This window comes from Panulirus ornatus, chromosome 33 (genome assembly GCF_036320965.1).
Source record: "Panulirus ornatus isolate Po-2019 chromosome 33, ASM3632096v1, whole genome shotgun sequence".
NCBI lineage: Eukaryota > Metazoa > Arthropoda > Malacostraca > Decapoda > Palinuridae > Panulirus > Panulirus ornatus.
In genome coordinates, this window is record NC_092256.1 from 9,165,715 (window position 1) to 9,192,043 (window position 26,329).

Sequence of the window (26,329 nt, forward strand, 5' to 3'; positions counted from 1 at the left end):
CCCTTTGCTGCTACCATCTTTACAACCACCTATATATATGGCTTTCACCATTACCACCACTTCTTTTACTTTTTCTGCTACCACCCCTACAACAATAGCTCTTGCCACTTCTTTTCTATCCCCTTTGCAAACATCTTTGCCACCTTAGCCAACCCTTTGCCACGTGCACCTCTGTCACATCTACAGCCACTTCTCCCCCCAACTCTGGCATTCCCTCTGCCATCACAGGTACCACCATCCATGCTATCACTTCCTTCAATGTTATTACAGCCCTTCTCCTTCCACTTCTGCTACCATTCCTATAACTAACCCCTTTCCACCACATCTGCCAAAACCAATTTAGTCATATGTGCCATGTTCTCTGCCATCCCCAATAACTCCACCTCTTTTACCAGCTTTTGTCACCCACACCCCACCCCTTTCATTTCTGCTACCACATTTGCATCAACTGCTTCCAACTCCATTTTCACCACCATTGCTGCAACCTGTATGCAATCCCTGCCACCCCCTATGCCATCATCACCACGACCATTCCCTGCATTTACCTGTGCTGCCGTCTTCCCATCCCCTCTGCCGCTAGTACCATCTCTTCCACTGTCCCTGCCACCCTCGTTTCACTATTCTGCCAACATGTACACAGCCACCATCTTTGTCACCACCACTGCCTGTACCTCTACAATCTCCTCTGCCATTCCCTTTGCAACCACAAATACTTCCACCTCTGTCACCGCCACCAGTATGTCTACTGCCACCTCAGCCAGCACCACAGTTATCACCTCTTCACCCACTGATGTACCATTTACCTCCACTTGTGCCATCACCACTACCAATGTCTGTGCCCCCTTGTATGCCATCCCTTTCCCATAATTTTTGCCTTCATCTGTACAACCACCAGTGTCACTTCTGCCAACATTTCTGCCACCTTTTGTGCAACCACCTTAGTCATGACCCTCCAACCAGTGGTGCCACTATCTTTGCAATCCCTATTACTGCCACCATCACTAACCCTACAATCATCTGGGCCATCCCGTCCAACATAATTGTCACAACCACCATCTACTGCACCATTTTTACCACTACCTGTGCCACCATTCTTGCCATCATGTCTGCAGCTACCTGTACCTCCACATCTGCCATCCCCTCTGCCACCTTTTCTACCATTCTTGCAAACATATCCAGCACCACCTTTGTAACCACTTTGTCACCAACATTACCCCCACTTCTGCCACTCCTTCCACTTCCACCTTCACAATCACTATTGCAATAGCTCAAGATGAGGTGCCTTAGGACTGGTGGAATGCCTTTTTAGTGCCATTATATTAAGGCAGAGGCAACAAAAGTGAATTTTTTAGTTACAGTGGTAAAAGTTTATTGAGTGCACCTTTTAAGTTGTATGGGAGAGTAGTGATTGAGAGGGTGGTGGTATGCATAGAGCATCAGATTGGGGAGGTGCAGTGTGGTTTTAGGAGTGACAGAGAATATGTGGATCAGTAGTTTTGTTTGAAGAATGTGTGAGAAATACTTCGAGAAACAGAATTATTTGTATGCAGCATTTATGGATCTGGAGAAAGTATTTGAGAAGGTTGATAGGGATACTTTGTGGAGGTTGTTATGAATATATGGTGTAGGAGGAAAGTTATTGGAAGCTATGAGGAGTTTTTACTAAAAGAAGGCATATGTGCCCATAGGAAGAGAGAAGTGTGAGAGGTTCCTTTTGAAAGTGGAATTGCACCAAGGGTGTGTGATTTCACCGTTGTTGTACAGTTTGCTTATGGGTGGATTGGTGAGGGAGGTGAATGAAAAGGTCTTAGAGAGAGGGGCAGGTCTTGTCTGCCGAGGGTTAGGGTGGTCTGGGAGGTGAAGCATTTGCATTTTGCTGATGATATTGCTCTGGTGGCAGACAATTAAGAAACTACAGAAGCTGTCTGAGTTTGGGAGTGTGTGAAAGGAAAAGTTAAAGAGTTAATTTATATAAAAGTAAGGTTATTAAGTTTAACATGGGAACAAGATAGGCATGTTGGATTGTGGGTTGTAATGGAGAGAGAATAGAAGAATTGGAGTGCTTCACATACCTAATAGTGCACATGGCAGCAAATGAAAAACAAAGAGCTGAAGTGAGCCAAAGCTTGGTCAAGGGGGGTAAGGTTCTGGGTGCATTGATGATTGTGTGGAGGGAGAGGTCATGGTCTCTGGGGCCAAAGATGGGTGTGTTTGATGGTATTAGAGTCCTGACAGTGTTGTATGGATGTGAGACTTGGGCCCAAGATAAGAAAGTACAAAACAGGGTGATTGTGTCAGAAGGGAAATATTTGAGGACATTATGCAGTGCAAGGAGGGTTGATGGAACAAGAAATGGTAGGAAGAGTATGGTTGAGAGAGCTGAAGAGTGGGTGCTTTAAAATGGTTTAGACATGTGGAGAGGATGAATGAGAAGAGGGTACACATTTCTTTGGTGGAGGTAACAAGAAAAAGGGGGAACCAAAGAAGAGGTGGAAGGATGGAGTGGAAGATGCCTTGATTTTTTGGTGTCTGAACAAGAAGGGTGTGAGGCTTCCATAGGATAGAACATATTGGAGTGATGTGGTATACAGGTGATGTGCTGTAAATAGTCTGAACCAGGTCATATGAAGTCGCCAGGGGGAATCAGGAAAAGTTTGTGGGGCCCAGTTGTTGATAAGGGGCTCTTGTTTCAGTGTATTTTACATGACATTGAGAGAGTGTACATGAATGAATAAGGCCTTTCTTTGTTCCTGGCACTACCCCTCTGTCATGGGATATGGCAAATAAGAATTTAAGAAAACATACAAGTAACATGTAAAGATTGCATTGCATATACAAAAATGCCGAAGTTAAAGTTATGGAATATTCACACCTTAATCTAGGCCCACCATAAAGATTGTAATATTCATCCTATTCATCTGTTTGGTATATGTAATTGGAATAGTCCATAATTAGAAAACTGGGGTATCATAAGGTTTTCATAATGAAGATCTTTTACTTGTACATATGTCTCCATTGCATATGCATATATACATATTTTTCAAGCTGTTTACAGTTACCCAAGGTAGTAAGGTAGTGCCAGGAGCAGACGAAGAAAGGCTTCATTCACTTACCCATTCATACTATGAAAATGCATCAAAGTTGTTATGTTTAGAATAGTAAATATTATTTTTTCTTACTAGGAACAAGACACCAAAGCTCCATCTGAACCAAGCACCTCTGTAATCTCCACTGCAGAGGGTGATGTGCAAGTCAGTCAGCAGTTAGTCATCAATCCTGCTGTTGTTAGACCGTAAGATGATTATGCAATTATCCTTTGTTAAAAAAAAATTTTACATCAATTTTTTTTATTCTATAAATCCATTTTAGTACGTAAAGTAGCTTTTACTTTTTTTTTTTTATTACTATTTTTGTGGTATAGGGAGAGAGTTTTACATTCATATTGCCCTGTCTCTTAACTTTGTCTGTATGAGCCATGCTGTTACACCCATGTGTGTACACGCACACACGCACACACAAAACCTCAGCCAAACCCATGTGCAGATTTATTGACTAACAACAAGGGGAAGATGAACACTGGGGTTAGATGTAGGCTAACTGCTGCACTCAGGATTTGAACCCATGCAGACCTGACCCTGGGAAAGTACTGTGCTGACTCGTGGCTAGTGACATAAACCATGGTGGACTGTAGAAGTTTATGAAAGCTACACTGAGCACATGGTTTAAAAGATGGCTGAAAGAAAGGCTATTAAAAACATTTTATTTTTACTAGAGATATGCATGCAGAAGTATGAAAAATTAAAAAGATAAATCTTCAGTCTACCTCCTTTTGCTGTGGTAGAGAACTGAAGTTAACAGTGGCATGGTAATCTTGTTTCATATGATGTACATCACAGCTGATCTTGATAAGGGTTGATCTGCTCCCATCATCATCTGACATTCCTAAGAGGCCTGCTCCCGTTGTCACCAGGAAGGTACTGGGGTTGTTAGGTAGTTGATGATTGTTTTATGTGCTCTTTTACATGATTTGAAGCATAATTATTTTGCTTTTGACTGGATGGGAGATTATACAAGTGAGGCATAGTTTATGGTTGAGCACATTGATAGTTTATAGAGAATAGTAAGGAATTTTCCTTTGCAGAATTTAGAATTAGTAAGTGTTCTAAGGGCATTCAGTTTGTTTATAGCATATGTTGCTGATGTTTATGGTGTGGGGAGTGAATGTTGTGTGAGACTTACATAATACCTTATGTGCTTGGAGCTTTATTGAGTGGGAGTGGTTGATTCTTCAGGATGATGGGAGGGTGCAAGTTGGTTTTATGTCAGTTGGAGACTATGAGGGTAATGGCAAATTTATACAGAGATGGGGAATTGACAATTCAAAAAATGCAGATTTTTTTGGTTTAAGTGAGCCAGCATACTAATTGTGTAATGTAGTGTGACAGATGATCATTTCCCAGAACAGTGCCAAAATGTTGGACTTATGAAGTGAAGAACTGCCAGTTGTCTAGGAAATTATCATAAAAAGAATTCAGAGAATACGACTTGTAATTTTTGTAAACTTCTGTCTAAACAATAGGACATTGGTCAAAGTAGATATCGATGCGAGACATATATTGCTGAAAGTAGCAAAGAAAGCCTAAGGAGTTTTATAGTTGTATTGCAAACAAAAGAGTCATTAACCAGTTAATTGGTCCATTCATAAAGGAAAACAGTGACATTGTTCAAGACAGTAAGTCCATGTTAAAGACCATGAAAGACTTTTCCCATCAGCAGTTACCACTGAAGACACAGCTCATGTTGGAGATCCAGTTGCATTGTTAGGAGAGGAAAGTATTCTAAATGTATTGACGCAAGATGCAGATATACTGTCAAGACTAAATGGAATAAAAGTAAATAGAGCTGCTGTCCCTGAAATGTTTATCCATGGACAGTGAAAGAAACAAAGAGTACTGAAAGTTTGCCATTGTGATATTTTACTGCTAATGAGACAAAGTAATTTTTCTTCAGGATTTTGAACATATGGACTTATTTACAAGTTAGAAAGCTGGAAAGCAGCATCATAGGTAGGTTTAAGAATAGACATGATGAATTCTTTTCAAGCCCACAATTGACATTATTTGCCCCTTCATAGCCACACATAAAGCTTAGAGGTATTTCTGTTTTAATCATTTGTATGCTTTTTAATTACTACCATATGAATCTTGAGTTTCTGGTCTTTTCCACTATCTCTAACAGTTTTGAAAGGACTTGGTGGTCTGTTGCTGTTTGAATTTCTTAGTATTCCTTTGTATGTTTGTTGGTATGTGAGTATGATATGATAGTAAAGTTTGTATATGAGTGTACTTTAACACTGGTTTGTAGGTTATAGGTCGTGGAGGGAGAGATTAAAGAGGGTAAGAGGAAGAACTGCTCATGGGATACTCCATCATTTAGCTTGATGATTTTGGAGGTTAAGCCTTTGTGAAGCTGTTTATTTTGAATTTTGGTGGTGAAAATAGAAAATTAATTACGTGTTTGAAACATTATAAAAAACTTTTAAAGAAAGACGAGTGCATTTTGTACCAGGTTGAATAGGACAGATGTTAGGTGAATGTTACTTGTAATTTTTGGAATCATTTGTTAACCTCAACATGTTTTTTGTCATTTTTACTTCTCAAATAGTTTAAGTTCAGTAGTTCTTTGATCAAGCAAATGATGAAAGGGTAAGAGAGATGTGTTGTAATAAGAAGTGGTTGAGAGAGCAGGAGAAGGTGTCTTGAAATGGATTGGACATATGGAGAGAATGAGTGAGGAAAGGTTGACAGAGAGGATATATGTGTCAAAGTTGGAGGGAACATGGAGAAGCAGGAGACCAAATTGGTGTTGGAAAGATGGAGTGAAAATGATTTTGAGTGATTAGGGCCTGCACATACAGGAGGGTGAGAGGTGTGCAAGGAATAGAGGGAATTGGAACAATGTGGTATACTGGGGTCAACGTGCTGTCAATGGACTGAACCAGGGTCCATGAAACATCTGGGGTAAACCTTGTAAAGGTCTGTTGGGCCTGGATGTGGATAGGGAGTTGTGGTTTCGGTGCATTGCACACAACAGCTAGAGACTGTGAACAAATGCGGCTTTTTTTTTTTTTTTTTTTGTCTGTTTTGTTGGCAACTGAAGATAGATGCATGTAAAAGTAAAGTATTGGTGTTTGAAAGGAAACAGAGTGAAAGTATAGATTTTGTAAAACCATATAGAGTGAAAGAAAGTGTATTAAATTGTGCTGTGGATGTGTGTGTGTGTGTGTGTGTGTGTGTGTGTGTGGGGGGGGGGGGGGGGGAATATTGGAAGAAGTGAGAGAATTTAAGTATCCGGGAGCTGTCTTGGGTAAGTGTGGTATGATAAGGAAGGAAAGATAAGGGAGAGAGCAGCACAGGGTGAAAGAGTCACTGTGTCATGTAATAGAATAGTGAAGGGTAGAGGTGTAAGTACGGAAGTGCAGAGAGGATTAAGGGACAACATAGACCTCTTAACCCTGACCTTTGCAGCTGAAACATGGACCTGGAATTAGTCACAAAGGTCAAGGATCCAGGCTGTGGAAATGAACTATTTGAGAAGAGCATGTGGTGTGACTAGATGGAATGAGGAAAGAAATGAAAGGGTGTATGAGAGATGTGGGATGGCAGGGAATGCAAAGGGAGTGAATTGTGGAGTGGTAGAATAGGTGAAACATAATACTTTGAGGTGGCTTGGGCATGTGGAAAGAATGCAAGACTGGGAACTCACAAGGAGAGTGTATGATAGTACAATCAAAGGGGTTGGTTTGAGTGGAAGACCACCTGTGACATGGGCAAGTAGGGTGGAGGAATACTGGAGGGAGAGAAATAGTGGAAGAATGTATGGAATAGTGTATGGGAGGGAGGCTTGTAAGGACAGGGATAGATTGAGACTCTTTTGCTGTGGCCACCCCTTGATGGGAGTTCTCGGAGGGAGTGGGTTTCAGAGATATAGATAGATAGCTAATGATAGGGTTGATAAAGATGCGTTGTGGAATGTCTTCAGAATATTCAGTGAAGGAGTTAAGCAGCGAGAAATGTTTATCAAGGGTTTAAAGCATGTCTTCAGTAGGAAGAGAAGAGGGTAAGTGGTCCCAATTGAAGGTTGGTCTATGTCACGGGTGTGTGATGTCACCTTTGTTGTTTCATTTGTTATGAAGGGGTGGTGAGGGAGGCAAATGTGAGAGCCTTAGAGAAAGGGTCAAGTATGCAGTCTGTTGGGGTTGAGAAGGCCTAGGAAGTGAGTCAAGTGTTTACTGATGATACAGCATTGGTAGTAGATTTAAGTGAGAAACTCAGATGCTGATGATACAGCGCTGGTAGTAGATGCAAGTGAGAAACTGCAGAAGTTGGTGACTGAGTTTGGAAGAGTGAGTGAAGGGAGGAAGTTGATAGTAAATCTGAGTAAAAGCAAGGTTGTTAGGTTTAGCAGGGTAGTTGGGATGTGAGTTAGAGAAAAATTGAGAGGAAGGGAGATGTTTTAGGTACCTGGGAGTGGACAAGGCAGTGATTGGAGCCATGGAAATGGAAGTAAGTCATAGGGTAGGTGAAGCGACGAAGGCTTTGGGAGCACAATGTGTGGAAAGAGAAATTGTTATCTAGGCGGGCAAGATTTGATATATTTGAAGTTATAGAAATCCCAGCAATATTATATGGATGCTAACCATGGGCTGGTAGGTAGTGTTGATAGGCAGCCACTAACCAGGGAGGTATATTACCAATACTACCCAACTGGGTATTGGGAAAATTAGTGACAACTGTGTAGTGAGCCAGCATTTCATTGGCTGTTAAGTTGCACTTCTTTGATCCAGGTAGCTGTTTTTTCTTGCTGCCTTACCCATACATGGACTCTGGCATTCTGTCCACAAGCATGGACTCTCCTTGTCACACAGTACTTGACAACGCTAACTCACACAACTCTTTCTTCATAACTGTTTTTCCTGTGCACTAGCCCTGCCTTCTGGGAAAATGGTAGGAGCAATTGATAGACATAGTAGGTAGGTAGGAATGTTATACAGGAGCTTTAGGTAGAAACATTTGGTAGAATTGGTAGGTAGGAGCATTAGCTTAGAGCATTAGATAGAAGTAGTAGGTTGGAACTTTAGGGAGAAACATTAAGTAGACATGATAGGTGGAAGTAGTTGGTAGGAACATTAGATATGAACCTCTGAAAATACTGCTCCAAAATTGCCCTCTGCCAGTGGCCTGTTAAGTTGAGGCACTGGAAGCTAAGAAGTGGCACTGGAGTTCAACGGTTATAGTGACTCTTGCCATGGCCACACCCTTGAGGGAGTTCCTAAAGGGAATGGTCATTAGAGATATAGATAGATAGAATTTTGGGCCATAGGTGAAATGTGCAGAGGAGGGTGGACTTGTTGGAAATGAAATGTTTGAGGACATATGTGGTGTGAGGTGGTTTGATCAAGCAAGTAAAAAAGAGTGAGAGAGGTGTGGTAATAAAAAGAGTGTGGTTTAGAGAGCTGAAGAGGTTATGCTGAAATGGCTTGGGCGTATGGAGAGAAAGAGTGAGGAAAGATTGACAAAGGGGATGTATGTGTCAGAAGTGAAGGGAACAAAGGGAAGGGGGTGACCAAATTGGAGATGGAAGAATGGAGTGCAAAAGATTTTGAGCAATCAGGGCCTGTGCATGGGATAGAGTGAAGTGGAACTATATGGTATTCAGTGGTAGATGTGCAGTCAGTGGATTGAACCATGGCTGGGATAAAACATGAAAAGGTCTATGGGGCATGAGTGTGGATAGGGAACTGTGGTTGTTTCGTTGTATTGCTTATTACAGCTTGAGAATAGATGAGAGCAAATGTGGCCTTTCTTCATCTGTTCCTGGCTTTACCTTGTAAATTTGAGAGATGGCAATCATGTATGAATGACGAATGAAAATAAATAGACTAATGAGAAATGAAAATTTGTTGTACATTCAAAATCAATTGTTTCCATTTCTTTGTCTGTTCTTGGCACAACCTTGCAAATGTTCTGTTCTTTGGCGCTACCCAGAAAATGTAGGAAAAAGTAAGCAGGTTTGGAAAGAAAGAAGCATTCAAAATGATTTGAGTGTAAATGAATCAAATTTCATTGATGTTATTCCTTCATATACACTCTTTTTTTCACATTGAATTGATTTTCAGTGACATTCTTGATTAGATTTTGTTTGATTGGTGGTGTTATATTTTCAGATCAATCACTGAGCCAGTTATGGAGGGTGAGGAAGAAGATGAGCATTCTATGGATTCATCAATGCCTCATGCAGATGAGGGAATAATCATTGGTGATGTCAGTGGTGGTGAGGCTATGGATTTCAAAATTGACCAAGATACAACTATTGCAGCAGGAACCAGTGAAGGGAATGAAGGGATTAATTCTGTTGATCTTCTAGCTACTGCTGTAAATCTTGTGTCTCAGGCTCAGCTGTCCAAAGGTATGGTGAATTATCTTTCAGGTTAAATCATAGAAACCTGTTTCTTTTTATTCCATGCATGTGATATTATGTACACTAACAGAGTGCTACAGGGTTCCATTGAGGGGCTATTGCTCTTCTTAATCCTTGTAAATGACTCGCCAGATGGTCTGGACTCCTACTTGAATGTGTTTCCAGATGATGCATAGGTCATGAGGGAAGGGAAAAGTGAGGAGGATTACATCATTCTACATTGTTGGTGACCTAGACGGACACCAAAGTTGGTGTGATACATGGTTGATGAAATTCAACCAAAGGAAATGTGAAGTAATAAGGACTTGTCACAGTGAAGAAGGCCTCAGTATGCGTATTGTCTAGCAGGAATCCATGTGTTAGACAGACTCAGGAATTGATATTGCCCAGAGTCCCACATTAGGAGAATAGCAGTTAGCATTCCTGACTGTGATGCAGTTAGGGGCTGCCCGGGTTTGAGTACATAAAATTAAATCCTGTTTGTGGCATTCGGTCCTCAGTCATTCCAGCTGTTCATTCATACCTTTGGGTTGGTTGGTAGAATGGATACCTGTTCTTGACACAGCCTCACTAGGAAACAGATGAAGAATGGCCCATCCACTCATATACACATATATATACATAAACACCCTTACACATACATATACACATTTTCTTTCATACATATTTGCCATTTCATACGTTAGTGAGGTATCGTTAAGAACAGAGGACTGAACTTCAGAGGAAAAATCCTCATTTGGCCCCATTCTCTGTTCTTTCTTTTGGAAAAGTCAAAACCGAAGAGGAGGATTTCCTGCCCCCGCTCCCGCCCCTTTAAGTCACCTTTTATGACACGCAGGGAATACGTAGGAAGTATTCTTTCTCCCCAATACCTACACATACACAGACATATACATATATATACACATGTATATATTCATGCTTGCTTTCATCCATTCCCAGCACCACCCCACCCCACAGGAAACAGCATCACTACCCCCTGCATCAGTGAGGTAGCGCCAGGAAAACAGACAAAAAAGGCCACCTTGATTCACACTTAGTCTCTAGCTGTCATGTGCAATGCACCAAAACCACAACTCGTATCCACATTCCAGGCCTCACAGACCTTTCCATGGTTTACTCCAGATGTTTCACATGCCCTAGTTCAGTCCATTGACTGCACATCAAACCCAGTATACCACACTGTTCCAATTCACTCTATTCCTTGCATGCCTAGCACCCCCCAGTATGTTCAGGCCTCGATCGCTCAAGATCTATTTCATTCTGTCCTTCCATCTCCAATTTGGTCTCCTACTTCTCCTTGTTCCCTTCACCTCTGACACATAAATCCTCTTTGTCAGGCTTTCCTCACTCATTCTCTCCATATGTCCAAACCATTTCAACACACCCTCTTCTGCTCTCTCAACTACACTTTTTTTTTATTACCACACATCTCTCTTACCCTTTCATTACTTACTTGATCAAACCACCTCACACCACATATTGCCCTCAGACATTTCATTTCTAACACATCCACCATCCTCTGCACAACTCTATCTATAGCCCATGCCTTGCAACCATATTATATTGTTGTTACTACATTTCCTTCATACTAACCCATTTTTGCTCTCCACACATTCTTCATCGCTTCCAGAACTTTCACCTCCTCCCCCCACCCTGTTACTCACTTCTGCTTCCATGGTTCCATTCACTGCTAAGTCCATTCCCAGATATCTAAAACACTTAACTTCCTCCAATTTTTCTCCATTCAGCCTTACATCCCAACTAACTTCTCCCCCAACCCTGCTGAACCTAATAACCTTGCTCTTATTCACATTTACTTTCAACTTTCTCCTTTAACACACTTTCCAAACTCATTCACCAACTTCTGCAGTTTTTCACTTGAATCATCCACTAGTGTTGTATCATTGGCAAACAACAACTGACTCAACTTCCCAGGCCCTCTCATCCCCAACAGACCACATATTCAACCCTCTTTCCAAAACTCTTGCATTTACCTCCCTAACCACCCCATCCGTAAGCAAATTTAACAACCATGGGGACATCACACCCCTGTTGCAGACTGATCTTTAGTGTGAACCAATCAACACCAGTATACCACATTATTCCAATTCACTATTCCATGCATGCCTTTCACCCTTTTGCATACTCAGGCCCTGGTCACTTAAAAGGTTTTTTTTACTCCATCCTTCCACCTCCAGTTTGGTTTCCTGCTTCTCTTTTATCCTTCCACCTCTGACACATGTATCTTCCTTGAGAGGGACTTGATTAGGGCTTCAGTCATCTGTGCCATCTTAGCAAAAGAAATTTTTTTTTTTGCAAATATTAGAATAGCATCAAGTATATTTATAAGGAAGTATTCAGAAAGCTATTCACATTCTACAAAAGGCCAAAATTAGAATATGTCCTTGAAGTTTGGTCTCTACATAAAGGAACACAAGGAACTTGTACATATACATAAGTTTCAGAGGAGGGCAACAAAGATGGTACAGGAATTTTGAGAGCTGCATTACAGGGAATGGTAAGAGGCCTTAGATTTACTGCCTACCATAGATATAAGAAGAGTGAGGGGTGACTTAAACACAGCCTTGAAGTTTTTAAGCCAGAATGATGACAAAGACAGTGCTTTGAAAGGCATAGGAACAGAGCAAACAGAAGCCATAACATGAAACTAAGGATAGAGATATGGCTCAATAGGAGATGCCAAAATTGAGAGAAGTTAAGGATATACTGTAGAAGAGGTATAAACTTTACTGTTGCTGGCCAGCATTAGAAAGATACAAAACAAGAAGTCAATACTGAAAGGTAAGGAGGGAATAGTTAAGGTATTTTGAAAAGAACATTGTGAACAAGGTGAAAGATAATTCAAAGCTTTTCCATATGTTCATCAGGAGGAAATTATTGGAATAGAACAAATCAGGCTAAGGGACTTGGATGGAAGAACTCTTAAAGAAAATGAGGACATACGTGAAGAGCATGGTGACATATTCAGAAGTGTTTCACAGGGTAGGATACTATTACACCAGTTTTAGAGAACTGGAGAGGAAGAGATCTTGGAAAGTGTAATTAGTAGCAAAAACAAAATTATCAGGCTATTAAAACAATTTGACCTTTACAAGGCTCATGATCAGATGAAGTCTTCCCATTTGCACTGATGCTGTTCATTCAGACACTAGAGGAAGGAATAGTTCCAAAACTGTGGAAGGAGGCAGATGTCATGCACTGAACTACAGGCATGTTTCCTTGATGTGTGTTGTTTGTAAAACACTAGAGAATGTAATAAAAAAGAAATATGAATGATTACTAACAGAGGAGAAACTCCTTGAGTGGGAGACATTATAACTTCTGAGAAAAGAAGGTCATGCATCACAAACCTGTGAGACTTTTAGGACAAGGTGAGGCTTGTCTTTGACCAAAGAGATGGATGGGTATAATGTGTGTTCCTAGACTGCTAGAAAGCCTTTGACACTGTAGCCCATTGGAGGCTGAATAAGAAGCTAGAGATGCAAACAGGAATGAGGGATAAACACCTTCACTGGGTTGAGGATTACCTTTGTGGTTGGGAACAGAGGATACAGAAAAGAGGCATATTCTCAGAATAGGCTGAAGGTACAAATGGAATGCTACACGGCTTGATCTTGGGCCCACTGCTCTTCTTGGTGTATGTAAATGACTTGCCAGAAGGACTAGCCTTATACCTAAACATGTTTGTGGATGATGCTAAGGCCATGAGAGAAACAAGGAAAGTCATGAGAGAAACAAGGAATGAATATGATTCCAACAGCTTACAGGGGAACCTGGACACACTCCAAATTTGTTTTGATGAATGGATGATGAGATTCAACATAAATGCAAGGTAAGAAGGCTGGGATGCAGTGAAAGAAGACCCCTGAATGAATAATACTGCAGAATAAGCTACAGGAATTGATGTGTGAAAGCAGTTTACGGGGCGAGATTGTACCTAATCTGTATCCAGAATTTCACATGATGTGCATTGTGAAAGAAGAAAACTGTCTGGTGGCAGATATCAAGATCATATTTAAGCATATGGATAAGGAAATACTTAGTCAGCTCTTCAAAACAACTGTTGTACCGAAACTAGATTATATTTCTCAGGTATGGTTACTGTTTCTAAAGAAACACAAATACTATGCGATTGAGAATGTTCAGAGAAGAGCTACCAAGATAGCACTAGATCAAGAGTGTTTAGCTGCTTTGAAAGGTTGAATCCTACACAGCAGTTCCACCTTAGAGGAGAGAATGGAGAGAGGGATGACTTGATAAGAGTTTTTAAGTTCATGATTCAAATTGATGATACTGACAGCCACAAGGTGCAGCACCAGAGATACCAAAGGCCATGATCAGAAACTGAGCATGAGGATAGTTGAGAAGGATGCAAAAAAAAATACTGGTTTAGTGTAAGAGTAGTGGATGGTTGGAATGGTCTAAGCAAGGGGACTGTCAAGGCTGGCAGTTATTAAGTACAAGTGTAAAACTCTTTCTGCATAACATACGGGTAGGTTATCACACACACAATCTTAGGTGTGACAGTCAGCTTGCAACAAATCCCAGTTGTCCATTCTCCCTTTAGGGTTGCTCAATCAATGGATAACTGGTATAGGCTGGGATGTGTTTGCATATACACATTTAGGAGTAAAGACATGGTACATGTATACAAGGTTAAGAGATAGGACTGCATAAGAGTATAACTTTCCAAGTAATACATAGATAGTAATCACTGTTAGCTCAGTCTTAGGTAAACGGGAAGGCTGGGTTGATTATTTGTATCAAGACTGCCAGAAAGCAGTGAGTGAGTGAGAATGGTGATTGTCTGCTTTATGCAGCCTCACCTCATTGCCTAGACATCATAGAGCTAGGTAGGTTACTGTATGGTCAGTGAGTACCTGTAAATGAGCACCATAGAGCCTTGTCTTTTATGATTGTCAGATAAGATGAATCTCATGGATACTCATGTGTTTTATTGAATTAATTGTAGATTGATTCCCCCTCCTAGAAGTGCCCTTTCAGATGATCACGGTACTTAATCTGTGGTAGAGAATTGGTTATTAATCCTTTGAAACCAGCATTTTTAGCCTCCTTATTCTCCAATTGCCTGACCTGCTTTGTTGTACAAAAAAGTCAGATTTATACAAATAGATTATATAGAACACTGAAAATTTCAATGTTTTCTTTTTTCAAAATTTCCTTTTCCATAGATGGCATGACGGGCATGGAGGGCATTCAGTACTTACGGCAGATGAATCTAGGGGAATATGAAGTTGTCCCTCCAGACCACGCCCAGGCAACTCACATCATGAACCAGCATGGCCACATAGAGCAAATCAAGGTAGAATTTAGTGCTAGATATAGAGATTGGAATCTCATTCTATCTATCCTACATCTTTGATGCCTGATCCCTCCTGGAACTCCCACAAGGGGGTGTCCACAACAATAGTCTCAGTAACCAGTAAACTCCAGTGCCACTTCTTGATCATAAGTGCCTCACCCTTAACAGTCCACTGGCGGAGAACAATTCTAGCGCCGTGTTTGCAGAGGCTCCTACCTAATGTGTTCTGACTACTACCTAATGCTCCCTTTTACTACTTCTAACTAATGTTTCTACCTAATGCTTCAGCTTAAGTGTTCCTAACTACTGCTTCTATCTATTGTGTCTACCATTTTGCCAAAAGGCAGGGTTATGACATAGTGCTCACCGTAGGAAAATTTAGACTTAAGAAGAATGAGCTGTGTAAGTTAAGTGTTGTCAGATGTTTTGTATGACAAGAAGAGATTTTACATTTGTGGGCAGACTGCCAGTATTCCACATGTGGGTGAGGCAGAAAGAAAAGACAGCTACCTGGATCAGGGGAGTGCAACCTGACAACCAATAAATTGCAAGCTAACTACGCAGCTGTCACTAAGCCTCTGAATACCCAGGCGGGTAGTACTGGTAATATAGCTCCCTGTCAGATGTCTATCTATCTGACTAATCAGATGCCCTTTCCGTTTGGGAACTCTCTCAAGGGGTTAGCCATAGCAAAAGAGTCTCCATAACTATTGAACTCCAGTGATGCTTCTTAGCCTTTATTGTCTCACCCTTAACAGGCCATTGGCAGAGGGCAACTCTAGCACAGTGCCTGTTTCTATTTAATGTTTCTACCGACATCTTGTACCTAATGTGTTCCATCCTACTACTTCTACCCAATGCTCTCAGCTTATGCTCCTACACACCACCTCTTAATGTTTCTTCCTGATACTCCTGTCCAATGTTCCCACTTACTACCCCCATCTATTGCTCCTACCATTTTGCCAAAAGGCAAGGCTAGCACATGATGCTCACTGCAGAAAAATCTAGACTTGTGAAGAATTTATTTTGTGATTTAGATGTTGTCCAGTGTTATGTGTTTCAAGGATAGCCAGTATGCTTAAGGATAGAATGCTGCAAGTCCACATGTGGGTGAGGCAGAAAGAAAGGACCACTTCCAATGACAAAGGGCTGCAGCTTGACAACTACTGAAGTGGTGGATCATTATGCAACCATCACTAACCCTTCCAATACCCATGTGGGTAGTACCGGTGATATACATCCCTTGTTGGTGGCTGCCTACCTACTGCTTCTGATATCTATTGTACCTAATCATATCCTTGAGTTGCTGTAAGTGTTGTTTGTAAGATTACTGATTGGACAGACAGTCTGGTTTTGATATCTCTAAACAATAGATTATTGCAGTGCATTCTACTTAGCTAAAAGATCAGCAGTCCCCCCTGTAATGTATAGGTGAAAATTTTTCTCATTTCATATGAAGAGATATAATTTTTGGGCATGATTTTTTTACTGAAGATTGATATGGGTCCATCATATTAAAAACCATAAAAGTGAAGCGATAAAGTTGCTAAATACTTTGAAGGTAGTGTTTGCTGGGAGCTGATTAGAAAACCATTCTGAGGTTGTATGATTCATTATGTTGGTAGAAAATGGATTATGGTTGCCAGATATATTTGCTGGCCACTTATGACTTCCTGAAAATGGCTGATGTTGCCCAGTCTCTTGATTGGTTCTTTGGAGCATTCAGATCCTTTTAAAGTTGAAAGTCTGTTCAGAATATGTAGATTTTTGGCAGTCTCTCCATGAATTTAGAATGCAGTAGCTTAGCTGAAATTTAGTATCCCTTTAGGCTTAAAACTACATCATCTAATCATGCTTATGAATATGATTTTACTGATGAGAGGACTGAAGTATTTCATCAGCATCCAAACTTTCAGTGTGAGAGTAAGAAATACCATTAATTAGAGTGGTTTAGACATAAAATCAATAGAAGAAGGTTAGGTTAGGTTACCCCCAAAAAAGGTTCTTAAGATCAGACTTTGCAGGGGTTGGATGAAATTGGCCTAAAGCAGCATTGCTTTTGGGATAATAGAAAGTAAATTTCTTGAGCATGATACTATTCATGCAAGCAGAGATATATACTGATACCTCAAAATGTGGTGAAGGTGTAAGATTTGCTGTAATTATTGAAGAAGATTTTCATGAAGCAAAAGTGCCTAAAGAATCTTCCATATTTATTGTGGAATTATATGTTACTCTGGCTGTGCTGAGATTAAGAGAGCAACCCTCAGAAAAGAAATTTGAGGTGTACTCTGAATGCCAGAGCACACTCCAAGCTGTATCGTTCTGTGTTCCTTTGCATCTCTTAATTCATTAAGTCTGATATTGGATTGTTAAAATCCACTCAAAACGTAGGAGTGTAGAATTCTGCATTCAGGATATGCTGGCATCAGATGTAATGAAACAGCAGATATTGAGGCTAAAGCAGCTGTGTCTAGTAATCAGCATACAAAATGTATGTCTCACAGTTACATTATGGGTAGAATGCATGATTATGGCAATTGCAATTGTCTTGTTGGATTGGACTCTTATGTCCAAAAGAAAAATAAACTATGGAAGAGAAAAGAGGATCTTGAGTGTGGCATTTCTCTTTCAGCAGTAATTTTCAGTTTGAGACAATTCATTTTCAATTGAGGGTTGGTCATTTTGTCCAGTTTGTGACACTCACAGTTGCACCATAGAACATGTTCTGATGGAATTCTGGAAATATAAGAGTCTCAAAGAGTCTTTTACGAATTTTATGATAACAATGGAATAGATAAAAATATGGGAGAATTCTTAGACAGTAATGTTGATGTGTATAGACTGATACACTTAGAAAGTCAGGATACATAATTTGATTATATAGTCTTAGGACTCCTTGTATGGGATTCTTGTAGCTTCAAGGCTACGTTCCAGTCAGGAACAGGGAAATGATGGTTTCCTGTGGAGTAAGAAGTTCCTCAATGAAACTATCTATATATCTATCTATCTATCTATATTTCTGATGCCTGTTCACATCTGGAACTCCTTCAAGGGGATGGCCGTAGCAATAGCTAGTGAACTCCAGTGCTGTCTTAGCCTTTAGTTAGTGCCCCACCCCTAACAGGCCACTGGCAGAAGGCAACTAGTGCAGTATTTGCAGAGGCTCTTACCTAATTTTCTTTCTGCCTACTTCTACCTAATGTGTCTACTGTACTCCTTCTCATCCCTTGATAATGGATCAACTCATCAAAGATAATATTTCCTTCTCGGTGTAACCACAAGCAGGCAGAGTCTGGTAATACCCCAAAATGTACAGTTTTGAGCTTTTAGATATATTTCCATGCTTAAAAACTCTGAATAACAGTTAGATTTTATTGATTTACAAGTTGCATAGTCAGTCAACCTTACCTCACTGACAGAGAACTTAGTGTTTTTTATAAGTATACTGTGATTTTCTTTGCAGATGGTGGATGAAAGCAGTGCTGTAACTATGGATCAGGCCAACATATCTGCTTTGATGGATGCCTTGCAAAGTGCAGGCTATCATCTAGGGGCTGGGAATCAACAGATCATAATAAATGCAGATGGTAATGCTATGGTGGTTGATCAGCAGGTAAGATAAATGACCAACTTCTGGAGCTTTCTATCTTTTTGTTTAATTTCTCTATTTTTCTATGCATTAATTATGATTTTCGAGGTTTTTTATAGATAAAGAATGCTCATTCTCTGAGAACGATATCACTTCAAGTAAAGTAACTGATCCATACAATTTGCTTTTCTATATTTTATGGGATGTTAACTTTGAGAATCCTCACTCTACATTTGGAACTTCATATATGTGTAGGAGCACCATGATGAGAGTTAGCTATCTCCATTTTGTATTTTTACTGAGGCAACTCCTGTTGTATTTGAACATTCATTTTATTATGCAGAAACAGGTGGTATTTGTAAGATTTCGACAAAGCTAGATCATCTTGAGTAAAGTTTTAGTGGATGTGATTGGAAAGTATACTGTTTTTGTTACTTAGAATTTGTCAGTGTTTTGTGAAATTTACTTGGGAAATAGAGAATTTTCTTTATAGGTCTGGAAGTACACTCAACCTTTCACTTAAATGATTTGTGATAAATCAGTTCAGGGTTGAATAAAATATCTTGGTATTACTGTGGAAAATGTAGACAGTTTTAAAATCCGTTTAGAATTAGAATGAAGTTGGTAATTTGCATCTTCAACAAGTGCAAGAAGTTAAGAATAGGCAGAATTTCTCATAAACTACTGATTAATGGAACTATATATTACACAGGAAACCATCCAGGATACAGAAATTTTAATGAGGTTTCATAAAAAAATGTGGTACATAGTAAATTATCCAGTAAATGTTGTCTTGTTTAACAGTGTATATATGTACATTATTTTTAAAAATCTAAGAACTCTTTGTATGGGACTCATTCAGCTTCAAGACTACACTCTGTGCAGGAGCAGGGAAATGATGGACTTTCTTGGATCAAGAGGGTCTTGACAAAATTGTTTTTATATCCATCCATTGACAATGATACAGACTTGCAGGCAGCATCTGTAAACACCCAAGGTGTATGAATGATTTTTTCATTCTTCTTGTATGTTTTAGCCAAAGCAGGACAGCATCAAGAACAGATGAACTTTGGTCTCGTTTGCTTACATTACTCTATCTATCATGTATCATATATCTAAACCAGAGCCCACCAGACCTTTCTATGGCTTCTCCAGAACGTTTTATATTTTCTAGTTCAGCCCATTGACAGTGCATCACCCCCTGAATACCACAATAGTCCAGTTCATTCTATCCCATTTAACCCACAGGAGTGTTCTGGCTCCAGTAGCTTAGAGCCTCCTTCATTCCATTCTTCTATGTCCTTTTTGGCCTTCCCCATGAGAAACTGTGTTCTTTAACAAACAAGACATGATGTGATGTGAGCATATGTTAGCACTACAATTTTAGCAAAATCTTGGGGTAGATACTCATCTTACTTCCCCTTGCTCCCTCTATTTCTGACATGTATAATCTCTATATTACTACACCACTTGACTTGTCCCTCAACCTGAACCTAATAACATTGCTCTTATTCACATTTACTCTCAGCTTTCTTCTTTCACACACTTTTCCAAACTCAGTCACCAACCTCTGCAGTTTCTCATACAGATCAGCCACCAGAGCTGTATCATTGGCGAACAACAAGTGATTCACTTCCCAGGCCCTCTCATCCCCAATGGACTGCATACTTAACTTTTTCTCCAAAACTCTTGCATTTACCTCCCTAACCACCACATCCATAAATTAAACAACATGGTTGTTTATGATTACAGAAAAATGTTGTATTTCTTGTATTATATCATTCAGTAGGCAGGGTTAACTTTGTGCAGTGTGTAGTGTGTTGTGAGTTTTCACTGTTCTTGATAATTTCCCCAGATTTACTAACCTACAAGTGTAGCAGACATCGTATTACAGTAATTTGGAAATGGTAGAATGACATTAAGAATAGTAAGTAATCAACCTTTAATCTCTCTTACAGCAGGTGCAGATGGTTATAGATGGAAACATGGAAGGAGTGATATCATCAGATGCTGTTGTCAGTGAAACGGTTGACCCATCATCAGTCAATCTGGTTGTACATGAAGTACCAGAGGTAAGTTTGGAAACCTCCATCAACATATGATGAATGTATATTATTTTTTACAGTTTTTACCATTTTCCCATATTACCACAGAAAGAAATGGAAATGAACCATACACTCACACACACACACACACACACATACACATTCTTCCTTTCTCCCACAAGTATACTTTACATGTGGGAAGATGAGGACCCAAAAGAGTTTAATGAAGTTAAATTTGGACAGATAAGCTGTGGAGCAAGTACCAATTTAATGTTGACACCTGACAAAAGACCAATAGGCAAAGATGTAGAATGTGAGGCAGTTGACAAAGATATAGGATTCATCATATATGAGAAACTCAGGTTCTGGAGTAAGCTAGGTAATGAGTAGGATGATAATGAGTACTTTCATTATGAGAGAAAAGCCAATGATGAAAATGCATAATGGGTATATAAATGCAAATTTAATGCTGCTGTTGTATGGGTTCCAGCCAAAACAAGCTGAAATAAATAGTGAATACCGAAACAATGTGCTGAGAGGTGCAACTGGAGGGATGTCTGATCATTATCTTGTGGAGGTGAAGGTGAAGATTTGTATGGGTTTTCAGAAAAGAAGAGAGAATGTTGGGGTGAAAAGAGTGGTGAGAGTAAGTGAGCTTGGGAAGGAGACTTGTGTGAGGAAGTACCAGGAGAGACTGAGTACAGAATGGAAAAAGGTGAGAACAAAGGAGGTAAGGGGAGTGGGGGAGGAATGGGATGTATGTAGGGAAGCAGTGATGGCTTGCGCAAAAGATGCTTGTGGCATGAGAAGCGTGGGAGGTGGGTTGATTAGAAAGGGTAGTGAATGGTGGGATGAAGAAGTAAGATTATTAGTGAAAGAGAAGAGATAGGCATTTGGATGATTTTTGCAGGGAAATAATGCAAATGAGTGGGAGATGTATAAAAGAAAGAGACAGGAGGTCAAGAGAAAGGTGCAAGAGGTGAAAAAGAGGACAAATGAGAGTTGAGGTGAGAGAGTATTATTAAATTTTAGGGAGAATATATTAAGAATATATGGTGTGGGAGGCAAGTTGTTAGAAGCAGTGAAAAGTTTTTATCGAGGATGTAAGGCATGTGTACGTGTAGGAAGAGAGGAAAGTGATTGGTTCTCAGTGAATGTAGGTTTGCGGCAGGGGTGTGTGATGTCTCCATGGTTGTTTAATTTGTTTATGGATGGGGTTGTTAGGGAGGTAAATGCAAGAGTCCTGGAAAGAGGGGCAAGTATGAAGTCTGTTGGGGATGAGAGAGCTTGGGAAGTGAGTCAGTTGTTGTTCGCTGATGATACAGCGCTGGTGGCTGATTCATGTGAGAAACTGCAGAAGCTGGTGACTGAGTTTGGTAAAGTGTGTGGAAGAAGAAAGTTAAGAGTAAATGTGAATAAGAGCAAGGTTATTAGGTACAGTAGGGGTGAGGGTCAAGTCAATTGGGAGGTGAGTTTGAATGGAGAAAAACTGGAGGAAGTGAAGTGTTTTAGATATCTGGGAGTGGATCTGTCAGCGGATGGAACCATGGAAGCGGAAGTGGATCATAGGGTGGGGGAGGGGGCGAAAATTTTGGGAGCCTTGAAAAATGTGTGGAAGTCGAGAACATTATCTCGGAAAGCAAAAATGGGTATGTTTGAAGGAATAGTGGTACCAACAATGTTGTATGGTTGCGAGGCGTGGGCTATGGATAGAGATGTGCGCAGGAGGATGGATGTGCTGGAAATGAGATGTTTGAGGAAAATGTGTGGTGTGAGGTGGTTTGATCGAGTAAGTAACGTAAGGGTAAGAGAGATGTGTGGAAATAAAAAGAGCGTGGTTGAGAGAGCAGAAGAGGGTGTTTTGAAATGGTTTGGGCACATGGAGAGAATGAGTGAGGAAAGATTGACCAAGAGGATATATGTGTCGGAGGTGGAGGGAACGAGGAGAAGAGGGAGACCAAATTGGAGGTGGAAAGATGGAGTGAAAAAGATTTTGTGTGATCGGGGCCTGAACATGCAGGAGGGTGAAAGGAGGGCAAGGAATAGAGTGAATTGGAGCGATGTGGTATACAGGGGTTGACGTGCTGTCAGTGGATTGAATCAAGGCATGTGAAGCGTCTGGGGTAAACCATGGAAAGCTGTGTAGGTATGTATATTTGCGTGTGTGGACGTGTGTATGTACATGTGTATGGGGGGGGGGGGGGTTGGGCCATTTCTTTCGTCTGTTTCCTTGCGCTACCTTGCAAACGCGGGAGACAGCGACAAAGTATAAAAAAAAAAAAAAAAAAAAAAAAAAAAGATGTTCTGGAAGGAGGTAAATAAAGTGCATAAGACAAGGGAGCAAATGGGAACTTCTGTGAAGGGGGCTAATGGGGAGGTGATAACAAGTAGTGGTGATGTGAGAAGGAGATGGAGTGAGTATTTTGAAGGTTTGTTGAATGTGTTTGATGATAGAGTGGCAGATATAGGGTGTTTTGGTTGAGGTGGTGTTTAAAGTGAGAGAGTTCAGGAGAATGATTTGGTAAACAGAGAAGAGGTAGTAAAAGCTTTGTGGAAGATGAAAGCTGACAAGGCAGTGGGTTTGGATGATATTGCTGTGGAATTCATTAAAAAAGGGGGTGAATGTATTGTTGACTGGTTGGTAAGGTTATTTAATGTATGTATGACTCATGGTGAGGTGCCTGAGGATTGGCAGAATGCTTGCATAGTGCAATTGTACAAAGGCAAAAGGGATAAAAGTGAGTGCTCAAATTACAGAGGTATAAGTTTGTTGAGTATTCCTGGTAAATTATATGGGAGGGTATTGATTGAGAGGATGAGGGCATGTACAGAGCATCAGATTGGGGAAGAGCAGTATGGTTTCAGAAGTGGGAGAGGATGTGTGGATCAGGTGTTTGCTTTGAAGAATGTATGTGAGAAATACTTAGAAAAACAAATGGATTTGTATGTAGCATTTATGGATCTGGAGAAGGCATATGATAGAGTTGATAGAGATGTTCTGTCGAAGGTATTAAGAATATATGGTGTGGGAGGCAAGTTGTTAGAAGCAGTGAAAAGTTTTTATCGAGGATGTAAGGCATGTGTATGTGTAGAAAGAGAGGAAAGTGATTGGTTCTCAGTGAATGTTAGTTTGTGGCAGGGGTTTGTGATGTCTCCATAGTTGTTTAATTTGTTTGTGGATGGGGTTGTTAGGGAGGTGAATGCAAGAGTTTTGGAAAGAGGGGCAAGTATGCAGTCTGTTGTGGATGAGGGAGCTTTGGAAGTGAGTCAGTTGTTGTTCCCTGATGATACAGCGCTGGTGGCTGATTCATGTGAGAAACTGCAGAAGCTGGTGACTGAGTTTGGTAAAGTGTGTGAAAGAAGAAAGCTGAGAGTGAATGTGAAAAAGAGCAAGGTTACTAGGTACAGTAGGGTTGAGGGGCAAGTTAATTGGGAGGTAAGTTTGAATGGAGAAAAACTGGAGGAAGTGAAGTGTTTTAGATATCTGGGAGTGGATCTGGCAGCGGATGGAACCATGGAAGCGGAAGTGAATCATAGGGTGGGGGAGGGAGTGAAAGTTCTGGGAGTGTTGAAAAATGTGTGGAAGTTGAGGACATTATCTTGGAAAGCTAAAATGGGTATGTTTGAAGGAATAGTAGTTCCAACAATGTTTTATGGTTGCGAGCGTGGGCTATGGATAGAGTTGTGCGGAGGAGGTTGGATGTGCTGGAAATGAGATGTTTGAGTACAATATGTGGTGTGAGGTGGTTTGATCAAGTAAGTAATGAAAGGGTAAGAGAGATGTGTGGTAATGAAAAGAGTGTGGTTGAGAGAGCAGAAGAGGGTGTTTTGAAATGGTTTGGTCGCATGGAGAGAATGAGTGAGGAAAGATTGACAAAGAGGATATGTGGGTCAGAGATGGAGGGAACGAGGAGAAGTGGGAGACCAAATTGGAGGTGGAAAGATGAAGTGAAAAAGATTTTGAGTGATCGGGGCCTGAACATGCAGGAGGGTGAAAGGCGTACAAGGAATAGAGTGAATTGGAACAATGTGGTATACCAGGGTCGATGTGCTGTCAGTGGATTGAACCAGGGCATGTGAAGCGTCTGGGGTAAACCATGGAAAGTTTTGTGGGGCTTGGATGTGGAAAGGGAGCTGTGGTTTCGGTGCATTATACATGACAGCTAGAGACTGAGTGTGAACGAATGTGGCCTTTGTTGTTTTTTCCTAGTGCTACCTTGTGCATATGTAGGGGGAGGGGGCTGTCATTTCATATGTGGCGGGGTGGCGATGGGAATAAATAAAGGCCGACAGTATGAATTATGTACATGTGTATATATGTATATGTCTGTGTGTGTGTGTATATATATATCTATGTATACGATGAGATGTATAGGTATGTATATGTGCGTGTGTGGACGTGTATGCATATACATGTGTATGTGGGTGGGTTGGGCCATTCTTTCGTCTGTTTCCTTGCGCTACCTCGCCAACACAGGAGACGACGACAAAGTATAATAAATGAATAGATATTTTTTTTTTTTATAAACTTTGTTGCTGTCTCCCACATTAGCAAGGTAGCACAAGGAAAGAGACGAAAGAATGGCCCAACCCACCCACATACACATTTATATACATACATATTCACATGCACATATACATGCCTATACATTTCAACGTATACATATGAATACAAACACAGTCATATGATAGAGTGCTTTGGTCGAGGTGGTGTGTGAAGTGAGAGGGTCAAGGAGAATGATTTTGTAAAGAGAGAAGAGGTAGTGAAAGCTTTGCTGAAGATGAAAGCCGGCAAGGCAGTGGGTTTCGTATGCTATTGCAGTGAAATTTAGTAAAAATGGGGGTGACTGTGTTGACTGGATGGTGAGGCTATTCACTGTATGTATGGCTCATGGTGGAGTACCTGAGGATTGGAGGAATGCATGCATAGTGTCATTGTACAGAGGCAAGGGGGATAAAGGTGAGTGTTCAAATTTCAGAGGTATACGTTCGTTGAGTATTCCTGGGAAATTATATGGGGGGTATTGATTGAGAGGGTGAAGGAATGTACAGAACATCAGATTGGGAAAGAGCAATGTGGTTTCAGAAGTGGTATAGGATGTGTGGATCAGGTGTTTGCTTTGAAGAATGTATGTGAGAAATAATTAGAAAAGCAAATGGATTTGTATGTTGCATTTATGGATCTGGAGAAGGCATATGATAGAGTTCATAGAGATGCTGTGTGGAAGGTATTAAGAGTACATGGTGTGGGAGGCAAGATGCTGGAAGCAAGGAAAAGTTTTTATTGAGGATGTAAGGCATGCGTACGAGTAGGAAGAAAGGAAAATGATTGGTTCTCAGTGAATGTAGGTCTACGGCAGGGGTGCGTGATGTCTCCATGGTTGTTTAATTTGTTTATGGATGGGGTTGTTAGGGAGGTGAATGCAAGAGTTTTGGAGAGGGGGGGTAAGCATTCAGTCTGTTGTGGATGAGAGAGCTTGGGAAGTGAGTCAGTTGTTGTTCGCTGATGATAAGGTGCTGGTGGCTGATTTGTGTGAGAAACTGCAGGAGCTGGTGACTGAGTTTGGTAACGTGTGTGAAAGAAGAAAGCTGAGAGTAAATGTGGATAAGAGCAAGGTTATAAGTTACAGTAGGGTTGAGGGACAAGTCAATTGGGAGGTAAGTTGGAATGGAGGAAAACTGGAAGAAGTGAAGTGTTTTAGATATCTGGGAGTGGATTTAGCAGCAGATGGAACCATGGACGCGGAAGTGAATCATAGGGTGGGGGAGGGGGTGAAAGTTCTGGGAGCATTGAAAAATGTGTGGAAGTTGAGAATGTTATCCTGGAAAGCAGAAATGGGTATGTTTGAAGGAATATAGTTCCAA

At 40.6% G+C, this 26,329-nt stretch overlaps 1 protein-coding gene across 1 annotated transcript in view; it reads left to right on the forward strand.

Annotated features, from left to right (window-relative positions):
- The window catches only part of LOC139759433 (uncharacterized), a 108,762-nt gene that overhangs the window by 56,770 nt on the left and 25,663 nt on the right, over positions 1-26,329 (forward strand). The window contains exons 13-17 of the mRNA XM_071681543.1: positions 3,183-3,292; positions 9,227-9,468; positions 14,697-14,827; positions 18,294-18,443; positions 20,378-20,491. Of these exons, the coding sequence (XP_071537644.1) occupies positions 3,183-3,292; positions 9,227-9,468; positions 14,697-14,827; positions 18,294-18,443; positions 20,378-20,491 (747 nt within the window). The remainder of the gene's footprint in view (positions 1-3,182; positions 3,293-9,226; positions 9,469-14,696; positions 14,828-18,293; positions 18,444-20,377; positions 20,492-26,329) is intronic.